This window comes from Phocoena sinus, chromosome 2 (genome assembly GCF_008692025.1).
Source record: "Phocoena sinus isolate mPhoSin1 chromosome 2, mPhoSin1.pri, whole genome shotgun sequence".
In the NCBI taxonomy this organism is placed as follows: Eukaryota; Metazoa; Chordata; class Mammalia; order Artiodactyla; family Phocoenidae; genus Phocoena; species Phocoena sinus.
The window spans coordinates 152135897-152158959 of NC_045764.1; the positions used below are offsets into that span (position 1 = coordinate 152135897).

The following is a 23063-nucleotide window of genomic DNA, read 5'->3' on the forward strand; positions in this document are numbered from 1 at the left end:
CGCGGAGTTTGAGCTCGGTTTGGCACGTTGCGAACTTCGCCTGCAGCTCTGCACCGGCTTCGCGGCGTCCTGAGAGAGGGGTGAGAGGGGAGCGCAAGCCCACCGGCATCCTAGAGGTAACTGGGGGCAGAGGAATGGCTGAGGGAGACGGAGGCCCCGGCGGGAACGCACTGGCCCTTTAAGGGGGGGACGGAGCGCATGCGCGGCGCGGGCCGGAGTCGCGCCGGGTGGGCGGCGGGCCGGCAGTGGACCCCGCCGGCAGCTGCTGGGTCCTGAGGCGGCGGGGGTGGCGGTGGCCTGATCTTCGCCGAGCCTCGGAGAAGCGACCTGCGCGTGGACCCCGCGCTCGGCGGGCTGCTCTCCGGGGACTAGCGCAGCCCGCGCTCGCCGAGGCTTTGTCACTCGCCTCTAGCTTCATCCGCGGCCGTGGCTGCGCGAGCCTCCGGGCTTGCTCTCTCCGCCCAGCTGTCCTGCCTCCAGCCCTTAGCTGGGGGCGTGGGGTACGCAGCTGGAGCCCGAGCTAACAGCCGCGGAGCATCCTTCGCCCGTCCCGGCCGCGCCACCGCCCATGCTGCAGCCAGTCCAGGGCGGCGACCCTGTGGCCGCAGCCCGCCTCTCGGTGACCCTGCGCCCCGCCCGAGCCTTCCCCGCTGAGCCCCGGGCCCGGGAGCGGGACCCGCGCCCCGTGATGGCTCGGCTGGCGCAGGTTGGCGCCGGGTGCCCGCCATCCGCCCGCTGAGACGCGCCCGGCTGGGTACCGACGGGGCCTTGGCGCTCCCCGCTTCTCTTCCCCGCCGCGCCCTTCCCCCTTCTGGGGGCTCCGCCGCTCCTTCCCGGGGGCGAGGGCACAGGGGGCCGAGACAAAGCCCACTTTGTGCGGGGAGTTGGCTGCGGGCGTGGAATGTGCGCGTCGGCGCGCGCCCCCTCCCCGCGCCCCGCCAGCTGCGAGTCTTGGCTCCCAGACTCGTCTCGTCGGAGAAATCGCGCCCCCTCACCGCCCTCCGGTCCGGGGGTCCCGGCTTGGAGCTGACGCGGCCTGGAGTCGGGTCAGTCACCCACCCCGGAGCGCGCGCAGGTGTGAGAGTGCGATATTTTTGTAGTGGAATTTGCTTGCCTTCAAAACTGGGAGCTGGGGCGCCCAGTCGGCGTGGGCACTCGTGCCTTGACCCTTTCGTGGCCGCAGACCTGAGCTGCCTGGCCTCAGTTTCCGTCTGACTTTCCTCTGCCAGCCCAGACTGCTGTCCGTTATTGTTCTCGCCGTCAAATGGGGGTGCTTTGTGAAAGCTGCCAAGTTGGGAAGTATTCTCTAGATCCCGTTTTTCATAAAGAACGAGGCCTCTAAGGCTCATCCGGGACAACCAACCCCCTCTGCCCCGCACTTCTTGTTGAGGCACTGATTCCCCCCCCCCCCCATCAAGTAGTATTTTATTGTACGGGAGCCACGCCCTGGTTTCTTAAAGGCGCCTTGCACTCTGTTTGGCCATGTGTTATCTCTGCAGCTGGTGTGTGGGAGGCCTCCTGTGAGCCACCTTTCTTACCCCTGTCCGCTGAGACATCCTCCCACCCCCGTCAAGGATTTGGGGATGCCAGGGGGGAAGAAGGCGGTTGGGGGCGGCAGCAGCGGTGCTGCCCCCACTGCCGCTGCTGTCCCCTCTGGGGCCAGGCGTTTGGAGACCAGCGAAGGAGCCTCAGCCCAGAGAGATGATGAGCCAGAAGAAGAAGGGGAAGAAGACCTGCGAGATGGAGGCATCCCCTTCTTTATCAACCGGGGTGGGCTGCCTGTGGACGAGGCCACCTGGGAGAGGATGTGGAAGCACGTGGCTAAGATCCACCCCGATGGAGAGAAGGTGGCTCAGCGGATCCGTGGGGCCATGGACCTGCCCAAGGTGAGGGGTTTGTGTGTGGGAGGGGAGCGGAGAGCTAAGATCTTAGTGACCTTGGGGCTTCCAGAGCAAAGGGACACTTTCTGTGTTGGGGTGGGGAACTACTGGCGTGGTAATATGTTAAAAATATAGGTAGGTTGAACCTGTCCAGAAGAACTTTCTCTCAGTTGCCGTTGAGGTTGTTCTGTGAGGTCCACATGCCCTGTTTCCAGGAGGCCCTCCTCTATCTCTTCTAAAAAGCCCATGTTTTGTGGGCAGAGCAGCAGATTAACTAACAAGTACACCAAAGTGGCCTGACATCTTATTTGCTAAGTCAGAGAACTGTGGGCAGAGAGAATGAATGACTAAGGAGGCGCCAGGGCTTAAGATGTTGAGAAAATATTTTCATGTGTTGTTTTACTGAATTCTCCAACAGCCTTGTGCATTAAGTGCAGTTTGGGGACCCATTTTACAGACAAGAATGCTGAAAACTCAAGTAGGAACTAGGGGTCCCACAGCCAGTAAGTGGCAGAGCTTGGGTCTCACCCCCAGGTCTTCCGGTTCCAGGGCCTTTGCTTGGGGGGACACGAGGTTCAAGGGCAGTTAGAAGAGGGCCTGTGGAGAGGGGCAAATTTCAGTCATTTATCTGTGTACGCCTGGAACTTCTCCATGACAGCTCTCCTTCAGTTGTGTCACCATGGAGGCTGAGGCTGTCTCATTCATCTTTGTCTTTCCAAGACCTCCTGTGTGCTTGGTACAGAACAGGCACTTGTAAGTGTTTGCTGAATGAAAGGGTTCTTGAGACTTTCTGTGCCCTATAGTGCTAGGTGGAAAAACGTGCCTGATTTTTTTTTTCCCCCAACATTATGGTTAAGACTAAGAAAGCACTCTCCCAGATGCAGAGTCCTGAAATCCCCCAAGAAAAGCCAATTGGACAGAGGTCAGAGCCCCAGGCTCAGGTCCTGCCTGCTCAGGTGAGTAGGAGGGGGCCAGGAAGAGCAGCAGTTAATGTGGATTAGACATGGAGACAGGTGGCCTATTTTGTTTTCTTTTTACCAAGTTATTTATTGGTAGAACCATCAGAGACTATCTTCTGGGACAGGCTGAATTCAGAGGTTGAAGGTTGAGGAACTGCCATATATTTCCAGGGGAAATCAAATGTGGTTTGATTTTGAAGGCTACCTAATCGCCTTCTGTACTAATTTAGAATTTAGCTAATTCCCTGTGTCTGGACATTGTTTCCGATAATTTACTCTTAAAGAGAACACTGTGTTGCACATTCTAAAACATGAATTTGGGTGTCCATCTCTGATTATTTCCTTGGGATAAATGCCTGGAAAAGGAAGTGTGACGTCAAAGGATATGGACATCTGTTCTGATCACCCACCTAGCTATGAACTCAAGCAGGCCCCTTCAACCTGTTTGAGCCACAGTTTTCTCATCTGTAGAATGGGGTTGATTGTAGTGAAGCTTAAATGAGAGAATATGTTTTAAAACATTTAAGAAACTGTAAAGCCTCAAACCAGTACTGGTTACTGGATGTTCATTACCTGTGTTCACATCCTTCATCAGGAGAGGCTAGGTCTCACTCAGCATTTGTTCCAGTGAAGCTAGGCCACGTGCTTCTCCCACGTGAGCAAGTTGGGGATTAGCAGATGCTATCCAGCCATCCTGCTGATGTCTGAATCAGGCTACGAGAGAGTGTGAATGGACCCCTGCAGAACTGTCACAACTCCTGGGGGCTGAAAAACAAAAATTGACAACCTCATTAGCAACTGGTTTGGTAATGTCATCTTGTCATCTTCAAGCTTCGCGCATGGGAAAGATACTGATGAAGGAATGAAGCTGTTGTCTGTTGGGGGGTGTCATGACTGGCAGGAGTGTGCAGGTCCTGAGGGAATTGTGTGAGAGGATTGGGAAAATTGAAACTTCTCCTCCTCAAACCACAGGGAAAGTGTGTGTGGGGTTCCTCCTCCACCTCGGCCCAGAGTAGGAAGGAGCCCCAGAGTCTGGGCAGGGTGGAGGAGGCCGGGAGGCAGCAGGGTCAGGTCCCAGAGTGCCAGCGGTATGCACCCAGTGCTGGGCTGGCCCCTCCCTGAGTGGTCATGCCCTTGGAGTTGACACGGAGGCATTCACAGAAGAGATTACACTGTGGTGAGACTAAGAGTTTGGGGATGGCATAATGGGTTTTTTTTTTTTTTGGTTTTTTTGTGTTGTTGGTTTTTTCTTTTTTGGCTGCGTTGGGTCTTCATTGCTGCGCACTGGCTTTCTCTAGTTGCGGCGAGCAGGAGCTACTGTTTGTTGCAGTGTGCGGGCTTCTCATCGCAGTGGCTTCTCTTGTTGCAGGGCATGGGCTCTAGGAGCGCGGGCTTCAGTAGTTGTGGCACGCAGGCTCAGTAGTTGTGGCTCGCAGGCTCTAAAGCGCGGGCTCAGTAGTTGTGGTGCACAGGCTTAGTTGCTCCGCGGCATGTGGGATCTTCCCGGACCAGGGATCAAACCCGTGTTCCCTGCATTGGCAGGTGGATTCTCAACCACTGTGCCACCAGGGAAGCCCTGGCATAATGTTTTAAAAGGCCACTTGAGCCAAAATTTAAAATAGGGAGATTTCACATTCAAGGTCCAGATTTTTGGCATCTTTTCAGAAAATGAGAAGATCTGGAAACAGAGAATCTGTGATCCCACATGGCGGGAGGCAGCTGGAGGTGAGGGCTGGCCACGGTCCCCCAGGTGGCCACGGTCCCCTCCACTCACTCTCAGCCTGCCTTCCCTGTGGTTACCTGTGCGGCCCCTGCAGGTGGTTGAGTCTGGGGCCCCCGCAGTGTAGTGTAATAAAACATCACATCCACCATGTTCAAATCCCGGTTCTTCCGTAACTACTTGTGGGTGGAAGGTATGCAAACTCCTTGTGCCTCAGTTTCCTCAGCTGTGAAATATTAAATGGGCATAATAGCAATACCCACTTTTGAGGGGTTATTGGGAGGAACTGATGAAGTAAAGCATGTGAAATGGGTGAGTGGAGCAAGGAGGTGAGGGTGCAGCAGACCACCCCACAGGCGCTTTGGGGAAACGTCCTTTACAAGGATGATGCCAGTGTGTTAAAGGGCAGCAGTTTCTAAAAGCATCACAGATCCAGGAGCAGTTTGTGCCCCTTTGTATGAATGTCTCCTTGATGTTTCAAGCTGCCACTGCCTTTTTTTTTTTAATAAATGTATTTATTTCATTTATTTATCTTTGGCTGCGTTGGGTCTTCATTGCCGCGTGTGGGCTTTCTGTGGTTGCGGTGAGCAGGGGCTACTCTTTGTTGCGGTGCGCGGGCTTCTCATTGCCATGGCTTCTCTTGTTGCGGATCACAGGCTCTAGGCACACGGGCTTCAGGAGTCGTGGCTCACGGGCTCTAGAGCGCAGGCTCAGTAGTTGTGGCACACGGGCTTAGTTGCTCCGCGGCATGTGGGATCTTCCCGTGTCCCCTGCATTGGCAGGCTGATTCTTAACCACTGAGCCACCAGGGAAGCCCCTGCCACCACCTTTGTGAAAGCTCAGTGGCCACTGGTGGGGCTCTGGACACCGAGCTCCTGCAAAATGCGAATTTGGACATCTCCCCCCAAAAAGCCAGCATTGCCAGGGTCCTCATGGGCTGACCGGTGTCTTTGGCACGCACAGGAATAACAATGACAGTGGGCAGGAGCTGAGCCTCTGCTGTGTACAGAAGACTGTGTGCAGGGCCTTAGGCCCTGTCGTAAGGCCTGGACATGCAGTGTCTCATCTAGGCTCTGAGGTTGGTTCTGTTATGGCACCCACTAGGATCTTGCTGCCAGGCAGTGAACGGCGGGCTTGGGATTTAGACAGAGATGGACCGGTTCCAGATCCAGCTCTATCAGCCTTTAGGCTATCGTACTTCTTGTCCACACACTCAGTTGCGGGCTGCCCCCCCTCCCCCAAGCCTCCTTTCTGTTCTAGTCTGAGATGGACTCCGCCGGGGGAGAATGTCTTAATAGAACTCAGGACTTTAGGGGGTTCCTGGAGCTAAGGTAACCCTTGGCCTTGGTAGTGGAGGAGGAGTCATCCCTGAATTGATCTGGGCCAATATCACTTACCTCCACTGTGACCTCACTTAACCCCACTGCTCAACAGTGAGGGTGCATTTCCTGGCTTCTGGTTTGGGGTTGGGGGCTGTGGGCAAACAGCCCTCCACTAGGCCCAATCATTTGGATGTACAGAATCTTGCCTGTTTGTTTTGAGTGAATGAGTGTATGCTTGTGTGAACATTCAGAAGAAAGGTGCCGGCCTGTTGGCAATGGTTAACGTGAGTTAATGTGTCACTGAGCCGCTGGACAGCTCCCTCCAGCTAAGCCTCAGTGATGGTGGCCTTTAAGCCCCTGCTCATGGATCCCAGGTCTTTTTTAACTTTTTTGGAGCCGTTTAGTTTTTGCAGAGCCGCCAGTTCCTGGGTCCTCTGTCTGGGTGGCAGGGGATGCCCTCGTGGGTACCGCCCGGCCCTGGCCCAGGGCTGGCTCCTGTGAGCTTAGTCTAAGGACTCTTGGACCACAGTGCCCTCCTTGTTTGGAGTGTCTCTCGGGAGGGTGTACTTACAGTCCCTACCCAGTCTCCTCGAAGTCACTGGATGCCCTCACGGGAAGTGGGAACGACGTGCCTGGGATCGATCTTCCACCTGAAGAAGCCACGTGCCGTGCTGTTTATAGTAACTTGTGCAGTAATTCCTCTCCCACCCCATATCCTTGACACAGGGAGGCCAGCCAGGCCCTCAGAGAGTTCTGGAGCCCATCTGGCACAGGGTGGTCAGGCAGGCAGGGGGAGAGCCCACCGTCCGGGGCTCTTATCCCCCTGCTGATTGTAAGTGGTGGCGACAGTCTGGGCAGCAGGGGGTGGTGTGAAAGGGAAAATAGCTTCCTCCAGATGAGGTGTCAGTGGCTTGGGACTGCCCAGACTGGAAGGAGGTGACGGGCAGGGAGGGGGAGGAAGTTCACGCAGAGCTGCCTCCTGGACCTCGCCTTCCCTCTGTGCCTCGGCCCCTTGGGGCAAGTAGGTGTCTGTTAGAGGCTGTGCTGTGTCCCCCTGCCATCTGTGATCACTGGTGTGTCACTTCCCTTCATGTCAGAGCCCCAGCCGCTGTAGCCACGTTATTTAAAAGGCTGTGCCTTCACCACACCACAGGGAGCGCCTCCCCCAGCCCAGCCCTACCTGTGGGCTCCTGCTTTGCCCTTTCCCTTCGCTACCTGTGCACACCGACACTCCCAGCAGCCCCTGCCTGCTGGGGGGCGGGGCAGAGGCCTGGGGGCAAGAGCGTGGGACCTTTTCGTGTGAGGAGCCTGAGGCCACCTCACAGCTGGCAGTGCTGGTAGCCAAGGGGGACCCCAGAGGGGTGGGCCTTGGCCCTGGGAATCTGGTTCTTCTACCCAGTGAAGGCCGTTCTGTAACCCCGAGGACCCGGTTGATGCTTCCCTTGGCTTCTGAGGCCTCACTGACTTGTGGCAGCCAAACCGCCAGACTTCGGGCTCCCCTGGCCGGAGAGGGTGGCCTGGGGGTGCACACCTGGTGGTGGCCTCTTTCCTGGCAACGGCTTGGTTGCTGAGGGACAGCCCTAGGGGTCCACAGCTCCTAACCTGACTCCCAGCATCCGGGCAGCCCAGGCTGGCGGTTCCCAGCCCTCAGGAGGCCCCTGCCCGACACCCCACCTCTCCCCTTCCTGGGTCTGGCTCTGGAAAGTCTCTTCCGGTGAGGAGGACTGTACAGTTCCCTGGTTACCTGTGCTGATTACAGGTGTGGAGCTGGCAGGACAGGGGGCTATTGAAGGGGAACCGGAGTTCGTGTGCTGCCGTGGAACCCCTTCAAAGTGGCTACTCCATGGCAAGACCCGTCCCAAACCACGTGCCCCCTGCACTTCCTCCTGGACAGCTTAGCTTGGAGCTGGAAGGCCTGGTCGCTGTGCTGTGATATGGGGGGTGGTGCGTGACACCACCTGCCGAGGGTGTGTCCGCCTCTCACGGAGCACTCCCCCAGCCCAGGACAGGGACACCTGGTAAACCGATTTTGATCCGGCCCTTGAACCAGAGTGAACACCACCCCAATACTGACATTCCTGTTAAGCCTTGAAGTTAATGAAATTTAAAATTCAAACACCTGTGAGTCAGGTGAGTCAACCTGTGTCTTTCTGAAATCATTAAAGAAGCATAAAATTGGCACATGGACGTAAGCTCCAAATTAGAAATGCTGTCCAGTGCCAGGAGGGAGAGGAAGGGCTGTGGTGGGGGCCTGACGGGAGCCTCTGGAAGGGGCTGCCGAGGAGAGAGGCTCGGCCGAGGAGAGAACCGGGGTGGCCCTCCATGGGATGTGACTTCTCTGGGGGCTAATCTGAGTGTTGGGTGGGCTGGAAGCTCCACGGTGAGCGTCCCTCTGTGACCAGAGCTCTTTCTCCGTCCCCAGATTCCCATACCGAGTGTGCCTACGTTCCAGCCCTCTACTCCTGTCCCTGAGCGCCTGGAAGCTGTGCAGCGCTACATCAGGGAGCTGCAGTATCCTCCCTGGTCAGGATCATGGCCACCGTCTGGCTGGTCCAAAGGCCAAGTGGGGCTTGTTTTCGGACAGGGCCAGAGAGGGCTCGGCAGAGCAGCCTCACTCCACAACTCCAGGGGCGCCGTTCCCATGGCATCTCTGTGCCCCGGAGTCGTGTAAGCACAGCCTGTGTCCGCCCGGGTGTTGGAGGTAGTTTGATGAATGCCAGACGCACTCCAGCCTCTCTGCCACCTGCTTCCTCCTCTGTGTGATGGGGTAAATGTCTCCTGAGCGACCTGCTGGTGGAAGCCTAGTCCAGGTCCGCCAGGCCAGACCTCCTCTGCTGACCATCCAGCGCCAGCAGAGAGAGAGAGGGGAGTTTCCCTTGGGGCTGTTTAAAAACTGGTCTAAAATGGCTATGTGGTGGGAGGGCAGCAGGTAGATGGAGAAAAAGGATTTTATGCTTCGGGAGGTAACTTCCCCATCTTGGAAGTTTCTCCCATTTCTTCACCTTTTTCTTCCCTGGCAGGAGGCCAGTTGCCCAGCATGGGAAGAGGCTCCCCTGAGCCCAGGATTCCCCAGTGTCCCTGAGTTGGGCCCCTCCACCCCTGTGCCCTGCCTGGAGCTATGCGACCTAGGCTCTCCCCCGCCCTCCTAGCTGCAGATTCGGTCAGAGATGGCAGGACCAGGCACCAGGCACGGGTCCTGAGCAGAAGAAAAGGCAGGCTGGTGACTGAAAACTGGGTCCAGCCCTTCCTTTGCCGTGGGGGGTGGGGGTGGGGGGCGTTGGGGCCCAGAGAGGGAGGCGGTTGGCTTGGGAGCGGCACTCAGCAACGCAGTCGTGCAGGAATCCCACCCCAGCCTTCTCCCAGTTCGCACTGTTTCTCACTGGTTGGACTATGAAGTACTGCAGAGAGCTGTCCAGGGCTCAGCCTCTTTCCCAGCCCTGGCTGCCTGCCCCACGGCTCCCTCCCTAGGAGAGCAAGGGTGGTAGCAGAGGATGAGAGGGAAGGCCGCAGAGGGGCCCTGTGGGGCAAGGAGAAGCAGCGTGCGGCGTCCCCTTCTCCCTTCAGACAGTCAGGTCTTGAGCATCCTCCCAGGTGCCTTACAGAAGCATTTTGTGGGGTCCTTACCCAGCCTGCACCGCTGGGAGTGCTGGACCCCCAGGGTCTGGATGAGGGCAGAGGGACACACCTCTTCCAGGTCAAGCCAGGAAGCCCTTAACCGGCACCCACAGGTACAATCACACAGGGACGCAGTTCTTTGAAATTAAGAAGAGCAGACCTCTGACAGGGTAAGTGTGGGGAGTGCTTCGTCCCTCTGCACCAAGGTAACAGCGCCTGGTCCAGTTGGAGCCCCTCGGGCACCTGTGGGTGGAAGCTTATGAGGCAGGCAGGGACTCTTCCCAGGGGAGCCCGCCTGCAGGACAAGTACCACCGTGGGGCCCTCCTTAGGACATCCTAAAGAGGGGACTCTGGCCAAGACTGGCAGCCGGGGCTCCCTTGAGGATGAGGAACCCTGACATCCACGCTGAGCCAGGAGGGTGATGGCAGCTCCCCAGCTTGGTGATGACAGAGGGCAGTCCCAGGTAGATGTCTGGGTGTGAGCCTCGTCTTCTTTTTAAGAGAGGTGGGCCTCGCAGGAGAGAGCCCTCCGCCTCTCTCCATTCCCTGGAGCTGCCTGTGCACTCCCCACGGCAGGGACCTGCATGTCACCCCAGTGGCCTTACTGGACTCTCTTCTGGTCACTTAATACAAGGCCCAGTTTCTGAGCAACAGGGACCCCACTGGAGAGAACACTGCATCTCTCACTTCCCATTCTACACCCCAAGTGTTGACCCCTGACTGGATCCACCCCGAAGAAAACCCTTAGGGCAGATCAGAATGGAGACTGAATGCCACAGCTGGGTCTGGGGGCCCAGCGCAAAGCTGTCCAGGCGTCTAAAACCCTGTGCTTTTAAAATTAATGTGAATTTTATGTCTTGCTCCACATATAATCTGTCCATGTTCACTGCCTTGTAAAAAATGCTTTAAATGGCTTATTAGCTAATTACTTAATTACCCCCTTTCCAAGCCCCCGGGTGGAATGCAGCCTTGCTCACCCCAAAGCTTTGCTCTTGTTGTCCTGTGGCCGCTGTGTGTGTGGGCCCAGCTCCAGCCTCATGGGATGGAGGAGTCCAGCACCCTCCCCAGCAAAGCCAGTGGCCAGGCTGCATTCCGAGGCCCAGAGGGCAGCATTTGGTGAGGAGGGAGGAACCAGGCTTCAGGGATAGTCTATGTTAAAGTGGCCTGAATTCCAAGTTCAAGAAGCAGGCAGGGGAGTCACTGGGCAGCTAACTTCCTGAGATCCCATGTCCAGGCCCCAGGCAGCTGGCCAGCTGCGGGGCAGCTGTTACAATCAATTACAAACTCTTCCGAGAAGTTGGAGTTGGGTCAGGGGTGTCCACTGTGCTGTGGAAGAGACAAGATCAAGATCAAGGCCAATGTCTCCAGCACCCTTGGCATGCTCTCCCATGGGCCCCCCAAACACCACCTTCACAGAGGGCCCCTAGCCCAGTGGCTGTCAAATATCTGCCTACCTCTGCATGCCCCCCATTCACCCTCCCCGCCAGAGGTCTTGGAGCAGAGCCTGAGGGGAGGGGGAAGAGGCCTCTTTCCTTAACTTCAGTGGTTGCCTCTTCTCTCACCCACTTAGGCTCAGGAAGGATGTGAGGGGAAGGAGAGGGTGGTGCTGGGCCTGAGCTGAGGTAGCTTGAAAGGGAGGGGAGTCTCTGTCCATCTAGCATCTCTAGTCCACCTCGAGATACTCCTTCACCGGAAGGAGCCTCTGTCCTTATGACTCTTGCCTCCCTTCCCCCCAGGCTGATGGACCTGGCCAAGGAAATGACCAAAGAGGCTCTGCCAATCAAATGCCTGGAAGCCGTGATCCTGGGAATGTATCCTTCCTCTGCGAGGCCTGGGTGGGGGTAGGTACGTGCTCAGCACCTCTGGGCCAGCTTCGTCCTCTGGAAGGGGAGGGCTGAGTGAGCTCCAGGGCCCTCCCGGCTCCCTCTCCCAGCAGTCATGAACTTGGCCCAATGTGAACGAGCTTGAGGGGGACTCAGTCCCTTGCATCTCAGTTGCTAACTTCCGAGGCTTACTGGGCAGCTTTTTTTGAGTCGTGGACGCGGTGACCCTGTTCTCAGAACCACAGATCAGGGCGCATTGTTTCATAAGGCTGTTGTGCTATTTCCCAGAACCAGAGTCTGGAAGAAGCAGGTTGGATGCCCAGATGTTGGCATTTCTAGGACATGTTAATTTGTGGAGATAATGGATGGGATCTTTGATATAAAACTGCCTATTAAAAAAAAAGCAAACAGGGTTTCTCAGTCTCCCCCACCCAAAGGGTAGAACTGGGACCTATGGCTGGGTTACAAGAGTAGCTAAGTGGGACATAGAAGCCCCCCAATATCCCCAGTTAGAGCAAAGTAAGGAGACAGGTGTTTATGGCCAGTCCTCTGTCATAAGTGGACCCTGCCTGAGCCCTACCCTGTTTTGTTTTTTTGCAGAAAATTTTAACCTTGTATAAGCATAGATTAATATAATGGAACCCATGTGCCCATCACTCAGTTGTACCAACTGAAGGCCAATCTCGATCCCTCTCTGCCCACCACCCCTCACATCACCCTCTTTCCTGCACCTACCAAGGCTTTTAAGTATTCTGTTTGCCACCCCTGGTGCAGGCACCTGGCTCTGTGCTGAGCAGGGCAAGGTGGCAGGTGCCTAATGGGACGGAGGAGTCCACTCGCTAGGGCAGGTCCCGGAGGAGAAGACGACGGTCAAAGGCCAGGAGCACAGCTTCTTTGAGGAGGACTGTGATCTGAGGGGGACACTCCCCACCCCCGTAGGCATACCTGCCTTAAACTATGTGAAGACACTGAAGGGGTGCCCCCCGGTCCCCCTCCCTGAGGGGTCCTCAGAGCTAAGCCTACTGTGGCAGTCCTCTATGGACCAAAGAGCCCCACGAGCATGTCCCTCTCCAGAGGGTTCTTTGCTGGGACAAGTGTGAGGCCAGCCCAAGAACTCCAGGCTGCTGCCAGCAACCCCTTCAGAGCCACACACCAAAGTGGAGGTTCCCACCCCATCGTAAGAGGGAGACTCGGTTCCCCTTCCCCTGAGCACACAGAGAAGCTGGTCCAGACGGGATCACGTGGTCCTGCAGGCTTTTCAGGGGTTACCTGCTGGCGGGAAGAAAATAGGAGCAGCCCCCATCTGGGGGGACCCCTCCCCACTGTCCCCACAGGACCACCACGGGTCCCTCCTACACACGTGGTGAGCACTGTATTGGGTTTGTCCCTGGGCCTCATCCTCGCTGCACACTGAGCCTGCGCCTTGCTCATCTGTGTCCCCAGTCACTAGCTTGCAAGGAGTCGGGCTCCGTAAGCATCGTGGTGACTGAGAGAACAGACTTCGGGGTCAGGCCAACCTGGACCTGAATCCTAGCTCTGCCGCATCCTCACTGTGTGACGCCGAACAAGTTCCTTAACATCTCTGAGCCTTGGAGTCCTCCTCTGCAGAAGGGGACGATGGCAATCCCATCCCGCAAGTTTGTTAGGACAGTTGAATGAGCGGGTGCACGTAGGACGCTGGATGCAGTGTCTCCGTGGTCTCTCCTCCAAGCTTTTATCCTGTTTATCTTATTCTACCCGTTTGTTCAAGAAGAGTTTTGAGTGACTGTTTTGGGCCCACCTCTGTGCTGGGCCCCAGAGATAACAGCAAAGAACGTGACAGACAAGGTCCCCATTCTCAGAAGATTACATTCTAGTCGGGGAGACAGAAAATAAGCAAGTAAACCAAGAAGTAAGAAAAATAATTACAGATTGTGGTGATGTGCTGTGGGGAAAATACGTAGAGCAGACTTGCTTTAGAAAGGGAGGTCAGCGGTGCTGGCCAAGCCTGAGGCCTGAGGACGAACTGGCAGCTGCAGTGGGGGGTGGAGGGGGCAGCTAGAGGAAAGAGCTGGCGCAGAAGGTCCCCCGTGGAGGTTGCAGTGGGCCGCTGGACCAGGCTCTCGGCCTCCCAGGCCACGGGGGCAAGCTTGCTTTTCTTTGAAGAGCAACAGGCAGTATGTCTGTGCGTAGGGGGTGGAGAGAGAGAGGACAGGATTGTCAGTGCATCTGTGAGGAAGTGTGTGTGAGAGAAAGACGGTGTGAGAGACAAGGTAGAGGTGAGGAGGGCTGTGTGACTGACGGGAGAGAGGGAGACGGGGTGGTGTGCAGAGGGCCCTCTTACCCTTCCTTCAGCCCAGGACTCTGGAGGGCCCTGCGGTTTGGAATGCCGGCCTCACTCTTAAGGTGTTATTTGGTGAGCCCTGCTTGAGGTCGTAGCAGCAGCCGGTAATCACTGAGTGCCCTGACCCATAGAGATTGAGTTTATTGAGCACCTACTTATGCCAGGCCCAACCCTGACGACAGGAAGTGGAGGTGAGCAAGACCTGTTGCCAGCACTCAGGAGCTGGGGTGCAGGGCCGCTCACTTAGCCTCTCCCAGGTTGGGGTGGAGGCCGTCCCGCCCCTGCGCGCTGGCCCTTGGGCCTCTCCCTGGCTGTTTCCTTAGCTGGGGCGGCGCGGTCAGTTACCTCACCAACAGCATGCCTACCCTGGAACGCTTCCCCATCAGCTTCAAGACCTACTTCTCAGGGAACTACTTCCGCCACATCGTGCTGGGGGTGAACTTCGGCGGCCGCTACGGGGCGCTGGGCATGAGCCGGCGCGAGGACCTGATGTACAAGCCGCCGGCCTTCCGCACCCTCAGCGAGCTCGTGCTGGACTACGAGGCCGCCTACAGCCGCTGCTGGCACGTGTTGAAGAAGGTGAAGCTGGGTCAGTGCGTGTCCCACGACCCGCACAGCGTGGAGCAGATCGAGTGGAAGCACTCGGTCCTGGACGTGGAGAGGCTGGGCCGCGAGGACTTCCGCAAGGAGCTGGAGCGGCACGCCCGCGACATGCGGCTCAAGGTCCGTGTGAGCGGCCGCCCTGCCCGCGAGCGTCCAGGGGTGTGAGCAACCAGGGGCCGACAGGGGTGGAGACGGAAGGGCTGCCGCTTCGTAGGGGGTCGCTCTTCCAGGGAAGCCCCCTCCCTCCTCCCCTGTCCCCCCCCCCGCCCCCGCCCCCGCCCCAGCAGAGGTGGTGCCAGGATTAAGGGAGATGAGGGGGAGAAGTTTCCGGGCTTTACTCAAAGGTCGTTATCCATGAGACAGCCCCCTCCGATGAGCAGGCCAGGGGAGGCTCTGGAGGGGGCAGCAGACGAGCCGGGTCTGAGCACGTGGAGGAGGGCAGGGGTGCCACAGGCCAGGTGGAGGGGGCTGTGCGTGAGGACTGGAGGGAAATCATAGACTGTCTGGAGGGAATGGTCGTGTGGGATGGGCAGCAGCTGCCATCACCCCCGTGTATCCTGACTCTTGACCCCTAGCCCCAGTGAAGGGCTAGGAGGAAGTCAGAAAAAGGAGGAGGTTCAGACTGTGGGGACACAAGGAGGGGTGGTCCTTTCTCCCGCTTTCCCACACCCACTGAGCAGGGGTCTTGGAGGAGGGGGAGGGGCTGCTGGACCCAGAAGTAGTCAGGCTGAGCTGCTGAGGAGTTGGCCCCCAGAGCCTTACAGGTGAGCAAAATCTTGGCCTCTCCCTGGTTTCCCGTGGATGGGGGTGCCTCCTCTGGGGCCTGCCGGCCCCTCCCCATTGCCCAGTCATGCAGCCCTGTGCGCTGCCCCTCCGGGTAGCCTGGGGCCGCAGCCATGACTGTGGCACCTTTGCATCCACTGCTGCTCCCCAAAACGCCGGGAGGGCAGCGGGCAGCAGTGGGTGCTCCCTTTTCAGAGTAAGGAAGTGAGGTACGGGCAGCCCAGAGACTTGCTCACGGGCTGTGGGAGGCAGAAGGGACTGGGGCTCAGTGTCCGGATGGCGAACCCAGGCACATCACAGGTGCTTTCAGGTGTCCCAGCGGGGATGCGGCAGAGCTAAGGCAGCCCTGCCCCGCCAGCCAGCCCCTAGGCCAAGACCGTGGGGCAACAGTGCCTTCCCCAGGGCAGAAGCGGGCTGTAGTTGACCCTGCTGCTTTCAGGGGCTGCCCTCTTCCCCTGCAGAGCTCTGGGTGCCCAGCTGCTGGAGTGTTACTGCATCTTCAGGGGAGCAGGTTGGAGCTAGAGTTGGAGGCACTATTGCCTAGTTTTTCGTGCTGTGTTTCCCAATCTGTTTGGTGCTGTGCATTTCCCATGTTTTTTGCCCCCTTCCAGTACCACTCCCGTATACCCCAAGTTTTGAAGATTCAGGTCGAACGGACAGTGCTGCGTAAATTCACTTGCTTTTCTCATTTTTTTCCTTAATCAGAGATATAGCTGCTAGTCTGAACTTCTGATTTGACTCGAGATAACCAGTGTCACCCTTGGGTCTGGTAGGATCCCAGCCCATAGCTCAGACATGGGCTGTTTCCCCAGCCAGCACATCTACCTGGCATGGGTAAATGGCCCTTTTCTCAAGGGCCAACATGAACCCTCAGTAACTTCCACCCATATTCTTGCTATTTCAGGGGCCAACAGAGATTAGGCAGCCCTGCTGTGGAACCACTGCCCTGGCAGTTGTAGTGTCTGGGAAACAGGTTTGGGAAGACCCTGGGACGGCAGAGCATGGCTCGAGGCTTCCTGGGCCCTGCCCAGGGCAGCTTTGGGGCTTGTGGCTCCTGCCGGGCAGGACGGGCTCTGGGGCAGTCCTGGAATGAGTGTTTGTTTCTTCCTCCCCACCAAGATTGGCAAAGGGACTGGCCCTCCCTCCCCCACCAAGGACCGCAAGAAGGATGTGTCCTCCCCACAGCGGGGCCAGTCTAGCCCCCACCGCAGGAACAGCCGCAGTGAAAGGCGGTGAGAAAAGGGTTTCGCCTTGGGTGGCGGGGCTGGGGAGACAGCAAAAGGCGTTTTCCTTCCCTCTCATCTTCCAGATCCCTCTGTTCTTCCCCCCACCTCTTCTCTTTCTCACCTTTCTCTTTTTTGTCTCTGCTGGAGGGAACTTAGGATGGTGTGTTTGTTTGTGCGTTGATATGGAGGCGATGCGATCCCATTTCTCAAGAGAAGACATTGCTGGCCCACTGGTCATCCTATGCGGGGCCCAGATGCCAAGCCGGAGACCCACAGGGAAGGCTGGAGGCCAGCTGCAGAATGGGCTCTGTGGGAAGGAGGGTAGAAGGGGCGGGGCTCTGCCTACAGTGAATCCTTCCAGGAATATCACTGGAAAAGGTTTGATGTCAGATGGCAGCTGGTGGCTGGCTTTGAATGAAACTTTTGCCCCTGTGAGTCTGTGGTTTCTGCAGAAACATCCCGTTAAGACACCAGCCTGCCTCATCAGATTTGCCTCCTACACGTCGGCCTGGCTCGTGCTTTAAATGTCATTGTCATTCTGGAAGCACCTCTCTGGTGGAAGGGCCGCCAAGCTGGCCTCCAATATCCAGCATCCTTCACTTTGACCTAGGAGGTTTTCAGAGAGAACAGATCCCCCTCACAGAGACCGAAGCATTACACTATTACACTTACTTAACTGCAGCCGGAATTGCTGACCTCCGTGGAAAGCAGTACCTGCAAGAGAGTGCAGGGACCACACTCAGGGCAGCAAGGCGTGTGGGCGCTGCAGAAACACACTTCCGCAGGGGCTCTACCGATTCCTTTGGGACACCTTGGAGACTGGGGAGGTGGGGACCCTGCTCCCGCACCTCCCTGACTGGCCACTCACCCCTTCCCCCTCCTCTGCTCTCTCCTCCCTGCAGGCCTTCTGGTGAGAAGAAGCCTTCGGAGCCCAAAGCCATGCCAGACCTCAATGGGTACCAGATCCGAGTGTGAGGCAGGCGGCAGTGCCCCCAGCTGCACCCACTTCTGGGGGCCGGCATCTGCCTGCCAGAACCGGCCTCGCTCCTGGGGAAGTTGGGGCTGATAGTGGGGCAGGGTGAGGGGCAGCGGGAAGAGCGTGTCCCAGCTCAGCCACCCAAGATGCTGCCCCTCCCGCTGGGCCAATCCCCCTAACTTTGGACCACAAGGCAGTGAAGAGTTTAATTTTGAGTTTTTAACTCAACAACTGAAATTTAAGGTATTTGGGGAAAAACTTAAAACTAATGGATCTGCCAGTGGCTGGAAGGCCAGTGCTTAGAGGATCTAAGCGCCACAGGGCTGGGTGAGGAGGGGTTGCTGGCTCTGCTGGTACCCCTGCCCCAAGGTCTCTCTGGGATTTGGGTCCATTCCATCTACGGGAAACCTCCCAGCTCTGCTAGGCCTGTGGCAGGATGGAGGGAGGGATGTTTCTCCAGTCCTGTCTGCCCTGGCAGAATCTTCACCCAGGGAAAGGAAAGCAGGGTAGTAACCACCCTGAGAAAGGGCTGTTTGGCCCATATCAGGAGCTTAGCACAGGCCACATCTGCCCCAAGAGCCAGAGCCTGTGGCTCAGGAGGGTCCTCGGGCCCTTGCAGCCCCATGAACAGTGCTTTGTGGGCTGACATTGCCTCGTGGCAGGGCCTGTGCTGGGGTGGGATGGACGAGAGCCCAGGAGAGAACCAGTGGGGGAAGGGTTCCCGGACCCCTCCCTGGCCTCCTTGCTCAGCCCAGCTCTGCCTGTTGCTGAAGCCGGGGCCTCCCTGCAGAGGGGCTGGGCTCTGCCAAGGGCCCAGATATGCACTGGGCTCAGCGTGACTGTGGGGACTGAATAGACCTGGTGGGTCCAGGAACCATGGCTGGGGATAGGGTGGGCCACTCAGGCCCAGGTCTGTCCCCCTGGTAGGTAGTCCCCAGGGACTGCTCCCCCTTCCTATTACCTTAGCCCTTGCTGGGGAAATGAAGACCAGATCAGGCTGCCTGTGTCCCAGCCCTACCTCCCCTCATTCAGCAGCCTGGGTAGGTGTGGAGGGCCCAGTGATGATCAGGCCTGTTGTGTGAGGCAGCTCATCAGGGAAGAAGCTGAGCTGCTGGCGTCTGCACAGCCTGCCTGGCAGGTGTGAGATACCTGGCGGGCAGGTGAGAGGTTGTGGAGAGAGGTTGGAGGGCCTGCGGGAAGGTTCTGGAGGCCCAAGTAACAAAGAGGTGTAGGTCAAGGGGGCAGTGCGGCCACTAAGGAGAGGCAGGGCCAGAGAACTGGGGAATGTAAGTGAGAAAAGAATGTGGGGGAGAGTTTAGAATCAGGCGGCCTTGGGGAGTAGTGAGTTCCCTATTGCTGGAGGTATTCAAGCAAAGACTAGATGGCTGCTTGTCATCTTGAAAGCTATAGAAAGGATTTAGGTTACGGAAGGATAACTGGATGAGATGACCATTAAGGTTTCTTAATACTGAGAGGCTAGGATTCAGCCAGGGGCAGCTGGCAATAAGGCTGCAGCGGGGCTGGGGGCCTGGAAGAGGGAGGACCAGAGCCAGAGTTGTAAACTCAAATGCCTGCGGGGCCAGGCAGATGACTAAAAGGAGGGCTGCAGGGCTGGGTGGGGATTGTGGCAAATTAATGAAGACATACCCCATTAAAGCAGCCGCTGTTGCTCAGCCATTCTAAGCACAGGCCCTGCAGTATCAGATTGCCTGATTTTTTTGTTGTTGTTGAGAGGCCAGAACTCTGAATTTTTATGTGAAGTATGCTGATTTTTAAATGTTGGCAGTCAGTTCAGAAAGTTGTAAAGCCCAATGTGGAAAAGAATGCTGGTTTGTAATCTCTGAAGTAGAGAGGGCTTGGGCTGGGGCGAGGTCCACCAAGGTACTTTGAGGTGGAAAGCGTGAAAAGCTGTAGGCTTCCCAGAGCAGGCCGGGCCAGGGCAGCGTCCTCGCTGCTGACGCTGCTCAGAGTGGGCAGCTACCCCACGTTCATGTTTGCTCTCCCTGCAGACCAGAGACATACCAGGAACTCCCTGCAGTTGCTGAGACACCAGAGGGTGTGGAGTGGAATAGAAATAGTGCAATTCTCAGCCTGCCAGGGAGACGCATTGTGCCTGAGAAGCAAAGAAAGGGAGAGAGGGAGACAGGATGTGTTTGCTGACGCAAGTGCCCGCCAGGGAAGGCACCAGGCTGGCAGCTCTTAACACCAGCAGCTCTTGGCCCAGAGCCAGGCCCAACAGGGAAGCCGGCTGCTCAGTCCCCTGGGTTTCTCATGGGTCACTGGGCCCTGGGGAGGTGCCTAACCTGTCCCCTGGACTACACCCCAGCCAGACCAATCCGAGGGCCACTGTGAGCTCTAACTCACCATCCCATCCCATCCCAGTTTTCAGGGAGAGGGGTGGTGGGTCCCCACGTTCACACATTCGCCTGAGGCAGAGATGGATCCGTTTGGGAGGCGTGAGGCTGAAAGTGAGGACTTTTGTGGGTCTGGATGCGGGTGCCTCGTGCAGGCTGCTCATCGGCAGACACCCCAGATGCCCCTGTGGACCACAGGGCTTGAGGGTGAGACGTGAGGGAGCCGCTCCTGGTATGGGAGCCCAGCAGGGTGCTCTGACCCTCTGGCTCCTTCCTGAGCCCTTCAGGGAGAAGGAAGCAGGACGAAGCCCCAACCCCTACTGCTGTCTTCCAGGGAGGGAGCCGACCACCCACAGCTGATAACCCCCTAGCACTCCCCCGTCCTCGCTCAGACCTCGGGCCTGTGGACACCCACAGGATACAGCGGTGCTTTTTAATGTAACTGTTTCACAGATGTAGCAACCCCTCCTCCCCTCCTGGGCGTGTTTACACAGGCTCTGCTCCCCAGGGCTGGCCTGGCTGCAGAGTTTCTGGGGAGGCAGAGGCAGGGACTTCAGGGCCTTAGTCACCATCCTCAGTATCACCTCATCTCAATTCCTGTGAAGGACCGGGCCTCGCTCCTCCCGACTCAGGACTGCTTTCCAGCTCTCAGCGTGGGTTCCTCAGGGGTAGGGGCTGCTGGCTGGGGAGGGGTCAAGGGAAGGGCAGAGAAAGCTGCTTGATGAAGGCGGGTCGGCAAGGGCGGGCAGTGATTGCTCCCCGAGGCCTGGCTGCTGTGCTCTGTGCTGGGTGCCGGGTCAGAACACTGGGCAACTGGGTTTCAAGCCTTCCCACCCACCTACCTGCCGGTCCTCTCCCTCCCACGGCCTCAGTACGGTCATGGTCCCCTCGCCCATCTCGCCAGCCAACCCATCCTTCCTGGGCGTGGCCAAGTGGGGAGAGCGGCGCCCCCGGCCCCCAGGTGCCATGATGAAGCCTAGGGCCAAGGTTCTGAGCGGCAGAAAGAGCCTGGAGGTTGGCCGTACCTGGTTTCTGGCCCACTCTGTCATCTTATGCCCCCCGCTTATGCCCCCATCTTATGCCAACGCTTCCAGCTCGGACTGGACTTCCCGGCCCAGGGACGGGGTCTAATTCTGGCTGGTGGCGCCCAGAGGCCTGTGTGCCTGTGCATGCCTCGGTCTCCTGCCTGGGTGGTTTCCAGCTTAGCTACAGCGGCTTCCCCAGGCACCGCCCCCCGGCCTCTGAGTATAGGGAGGTGTGAGCTGGGCCCAGCATATCGACCACGTTCTGTGTGCCAGAAGTGGGCTGTGTTGAAATCCCCACTTCCCTTGCTCCACTGAGAAACCAGTGGGAAGGGCAGGGAGATCCTCTGGGGGAGCGTGGGGTGGGAGGTGAGGTCTGCCCCAGCCAGGCAGGGCTGCTGTGGTGCTAGCTCCAAGTCCATCAGTATTGACCCGCTCGCCCCATCTTGGTGCTCCAGAGTCCCAAGTTCCCCTTTTTCTTCAAGTCTGATGAGAGAAGAAATCGGGTGCGCTTGGCCTGGGGCCTAGTGATGGTGCACGGCCCCTCCCTCGAGCTCTGTGTTGGCTGCCATGTTGTACTGGACTTTGTTCCCCCTCTTCTCATATCAGTGTTGGCCCTCCCCCTTTGACTTTTACACTTCGTCTCATTCCTGTTCTCACTTTTTCCTTGAAATGAATAAAGTCTCCCCAGCTCAGCTGTGTGGGCTGGGAGGAAGCCCCAGTTTGTAAACCTTGTCTTCTTCTCTCTGGGAGCTGAGGCTGGAGCTGCCCCACCCACCAGTGTCAGCCTCGGCAGCTCTGGAGAGAACCTGCCCGGAGGTGAGGAGAGCCCCAAACAAGCCAACAGGACACCTCACAGCCCCTGCAGTCATGATAAAACTTCTGGGGTCCCAGACTGTCACCCTCAGCCTGCTGAAGCCACTCAGCTCTTGCTAATCCTAATCTGGGAGATCCTTCCTGCTGGCTGTAAATGAATGCATTCTCCCTCACACAGCCAGTTCAGCCCCCAGAGGCGCAGGATGTATTCCAGAGCCCTGCTCTTCCTGTCCTAGTCCCCAGCAGTCCATCAGGAACAGAAGAGGAAGGCTGGGTGTTCTCCTGGGAGATGAGGCTATTTCAGGAAACCATAGCAACAGGGATCTGCAGTCCCTTCTCATCACAGTTGCCAGTGCAGAATCTATGGTGGTTAAAGCCACAGCTTTGGAAAACACCGCTGGTTCCACCCTTCTTCCTCTACACTGTCCCTCCAGCTCTGGACCTCTTCCCAATGCTTTAAGGCAAGTCCAAACAATTACAACCAGACCTGCACAGAAATATCTTTTAGACCCCACAGCATTTTTCACCTTTAACCCTTCCTCCCTGTTTCTCTGGTCTCCTTTCATTCAGCTTGGGAGTAAAACCTAGACTTATAAGAGGAGGGAGTATATTTCCTACTTCTTATCCCAGCCAGTCCCCATAAGGTCCTAACTAGAAGTGTTGTTTAGCACAGCAAGAGTCCCTCACTTTCAGTAGCATGGTGGTGAGGCATGGCCACTGGGAAGAGGAGGGGTGGTCCGGTGGAATCCATGAACATCTTAGACTGTACGCCATTAAAAAGAGGCAGTTATGTTAATTACAGGTTCATTTAAATCCAGCTTAAGCGATAACGAAAAAGAGCCTTTCAATAAACCAGAGTTTATGAATAACTTGGATTATACACCTTCACACAAAGGCAGTCTTGAAATTTACACATTCAAGTCCAGCTAAAGTACCAAGTAAAGGGCCTTGTGGGTGGACTGCAATGAGATGGGCTCATACACAGTAGGCCCCTGGAGTGCTCTCGTGAAAGGAGGGCTGGGTTAAGTGCGGTGAGTCTGTATGAGTCAACCAGGCTCACCATGGACACTGTCTGGCCACTTTCTTAGAACTGACGCAGAGGTAAGTGCCAGTTGTGGACTCCCAAGAGGACCAGAACCCAACTTGCTGGGGGGATTACCGCATTTCCTTCTGCTCCCTTTCTTTCAAGCTCACAGCATATGCCTGCCTAGTTTAGGCACATGACTAAAGCGGGTCGGACCTTTAAATGCAGGTGGCACTTCTCAGAGCCCTGGACGTGAAGAGATTGAAGCTCTGCACCCATATCTGCCAGGATCTGACATCTTGACCACGACTGTGGAGGGCAGTGGTGACAGGAAGTGCTGGTCATACCAAAGACCAAGCCGACTGGGCCACATGCAGGCTGCCTGGTAACCCTTATAGTGTTCGCCAAGGGGGTGAGGGGCCCGCTGAGGCCTGGCAGGTGGTTGGAGGTGGGCCACCTCAGGTGGGCTGAGGGACAGCGCTCTGAGCAGCCCACATGGGAATGTGCACTCCCTCCAACCCCCAGCCAGAAAGGACCTGGTCACGGGAAAGACAAAACCTCCAAGAATGTTAAGTGTGGAGACTCCACTCCTCTCCGCAGCTGTGTGAGGCCTCTGG

The 23063-nt window shown here is 57.2% G+C and overlaps 1 protein-coding gene across 1 annotated transcript; it reads left to right on the forward strand.

Moving 5' to 3' along the window:
* The first annotated feature begins 390 nt into the window (after positions 1-390).
* Positions 391-21327, forward strand: VASH1 (vasohibin 1). Its single transcript, XM_032623973.1, has 7 exons — positions 391-1886; positions 8304-8392; positions 9610-9666; positions 11233-11307; positions 13984-14365; positions 16148-16260; positions 17157-21327. Exons 1-7 carry the CDS (start codon positions 1584-1586, stop codon positions 17227-17229), a joined length of 1092 nt encoding a protein of 363 aa, XP_032479864.1. The 5' UTR covers positions 391-1583; the 3' UTR covers positions 17230-21327.
* Positions 21328-23063: the final 1736 nt, after the last annotated feature.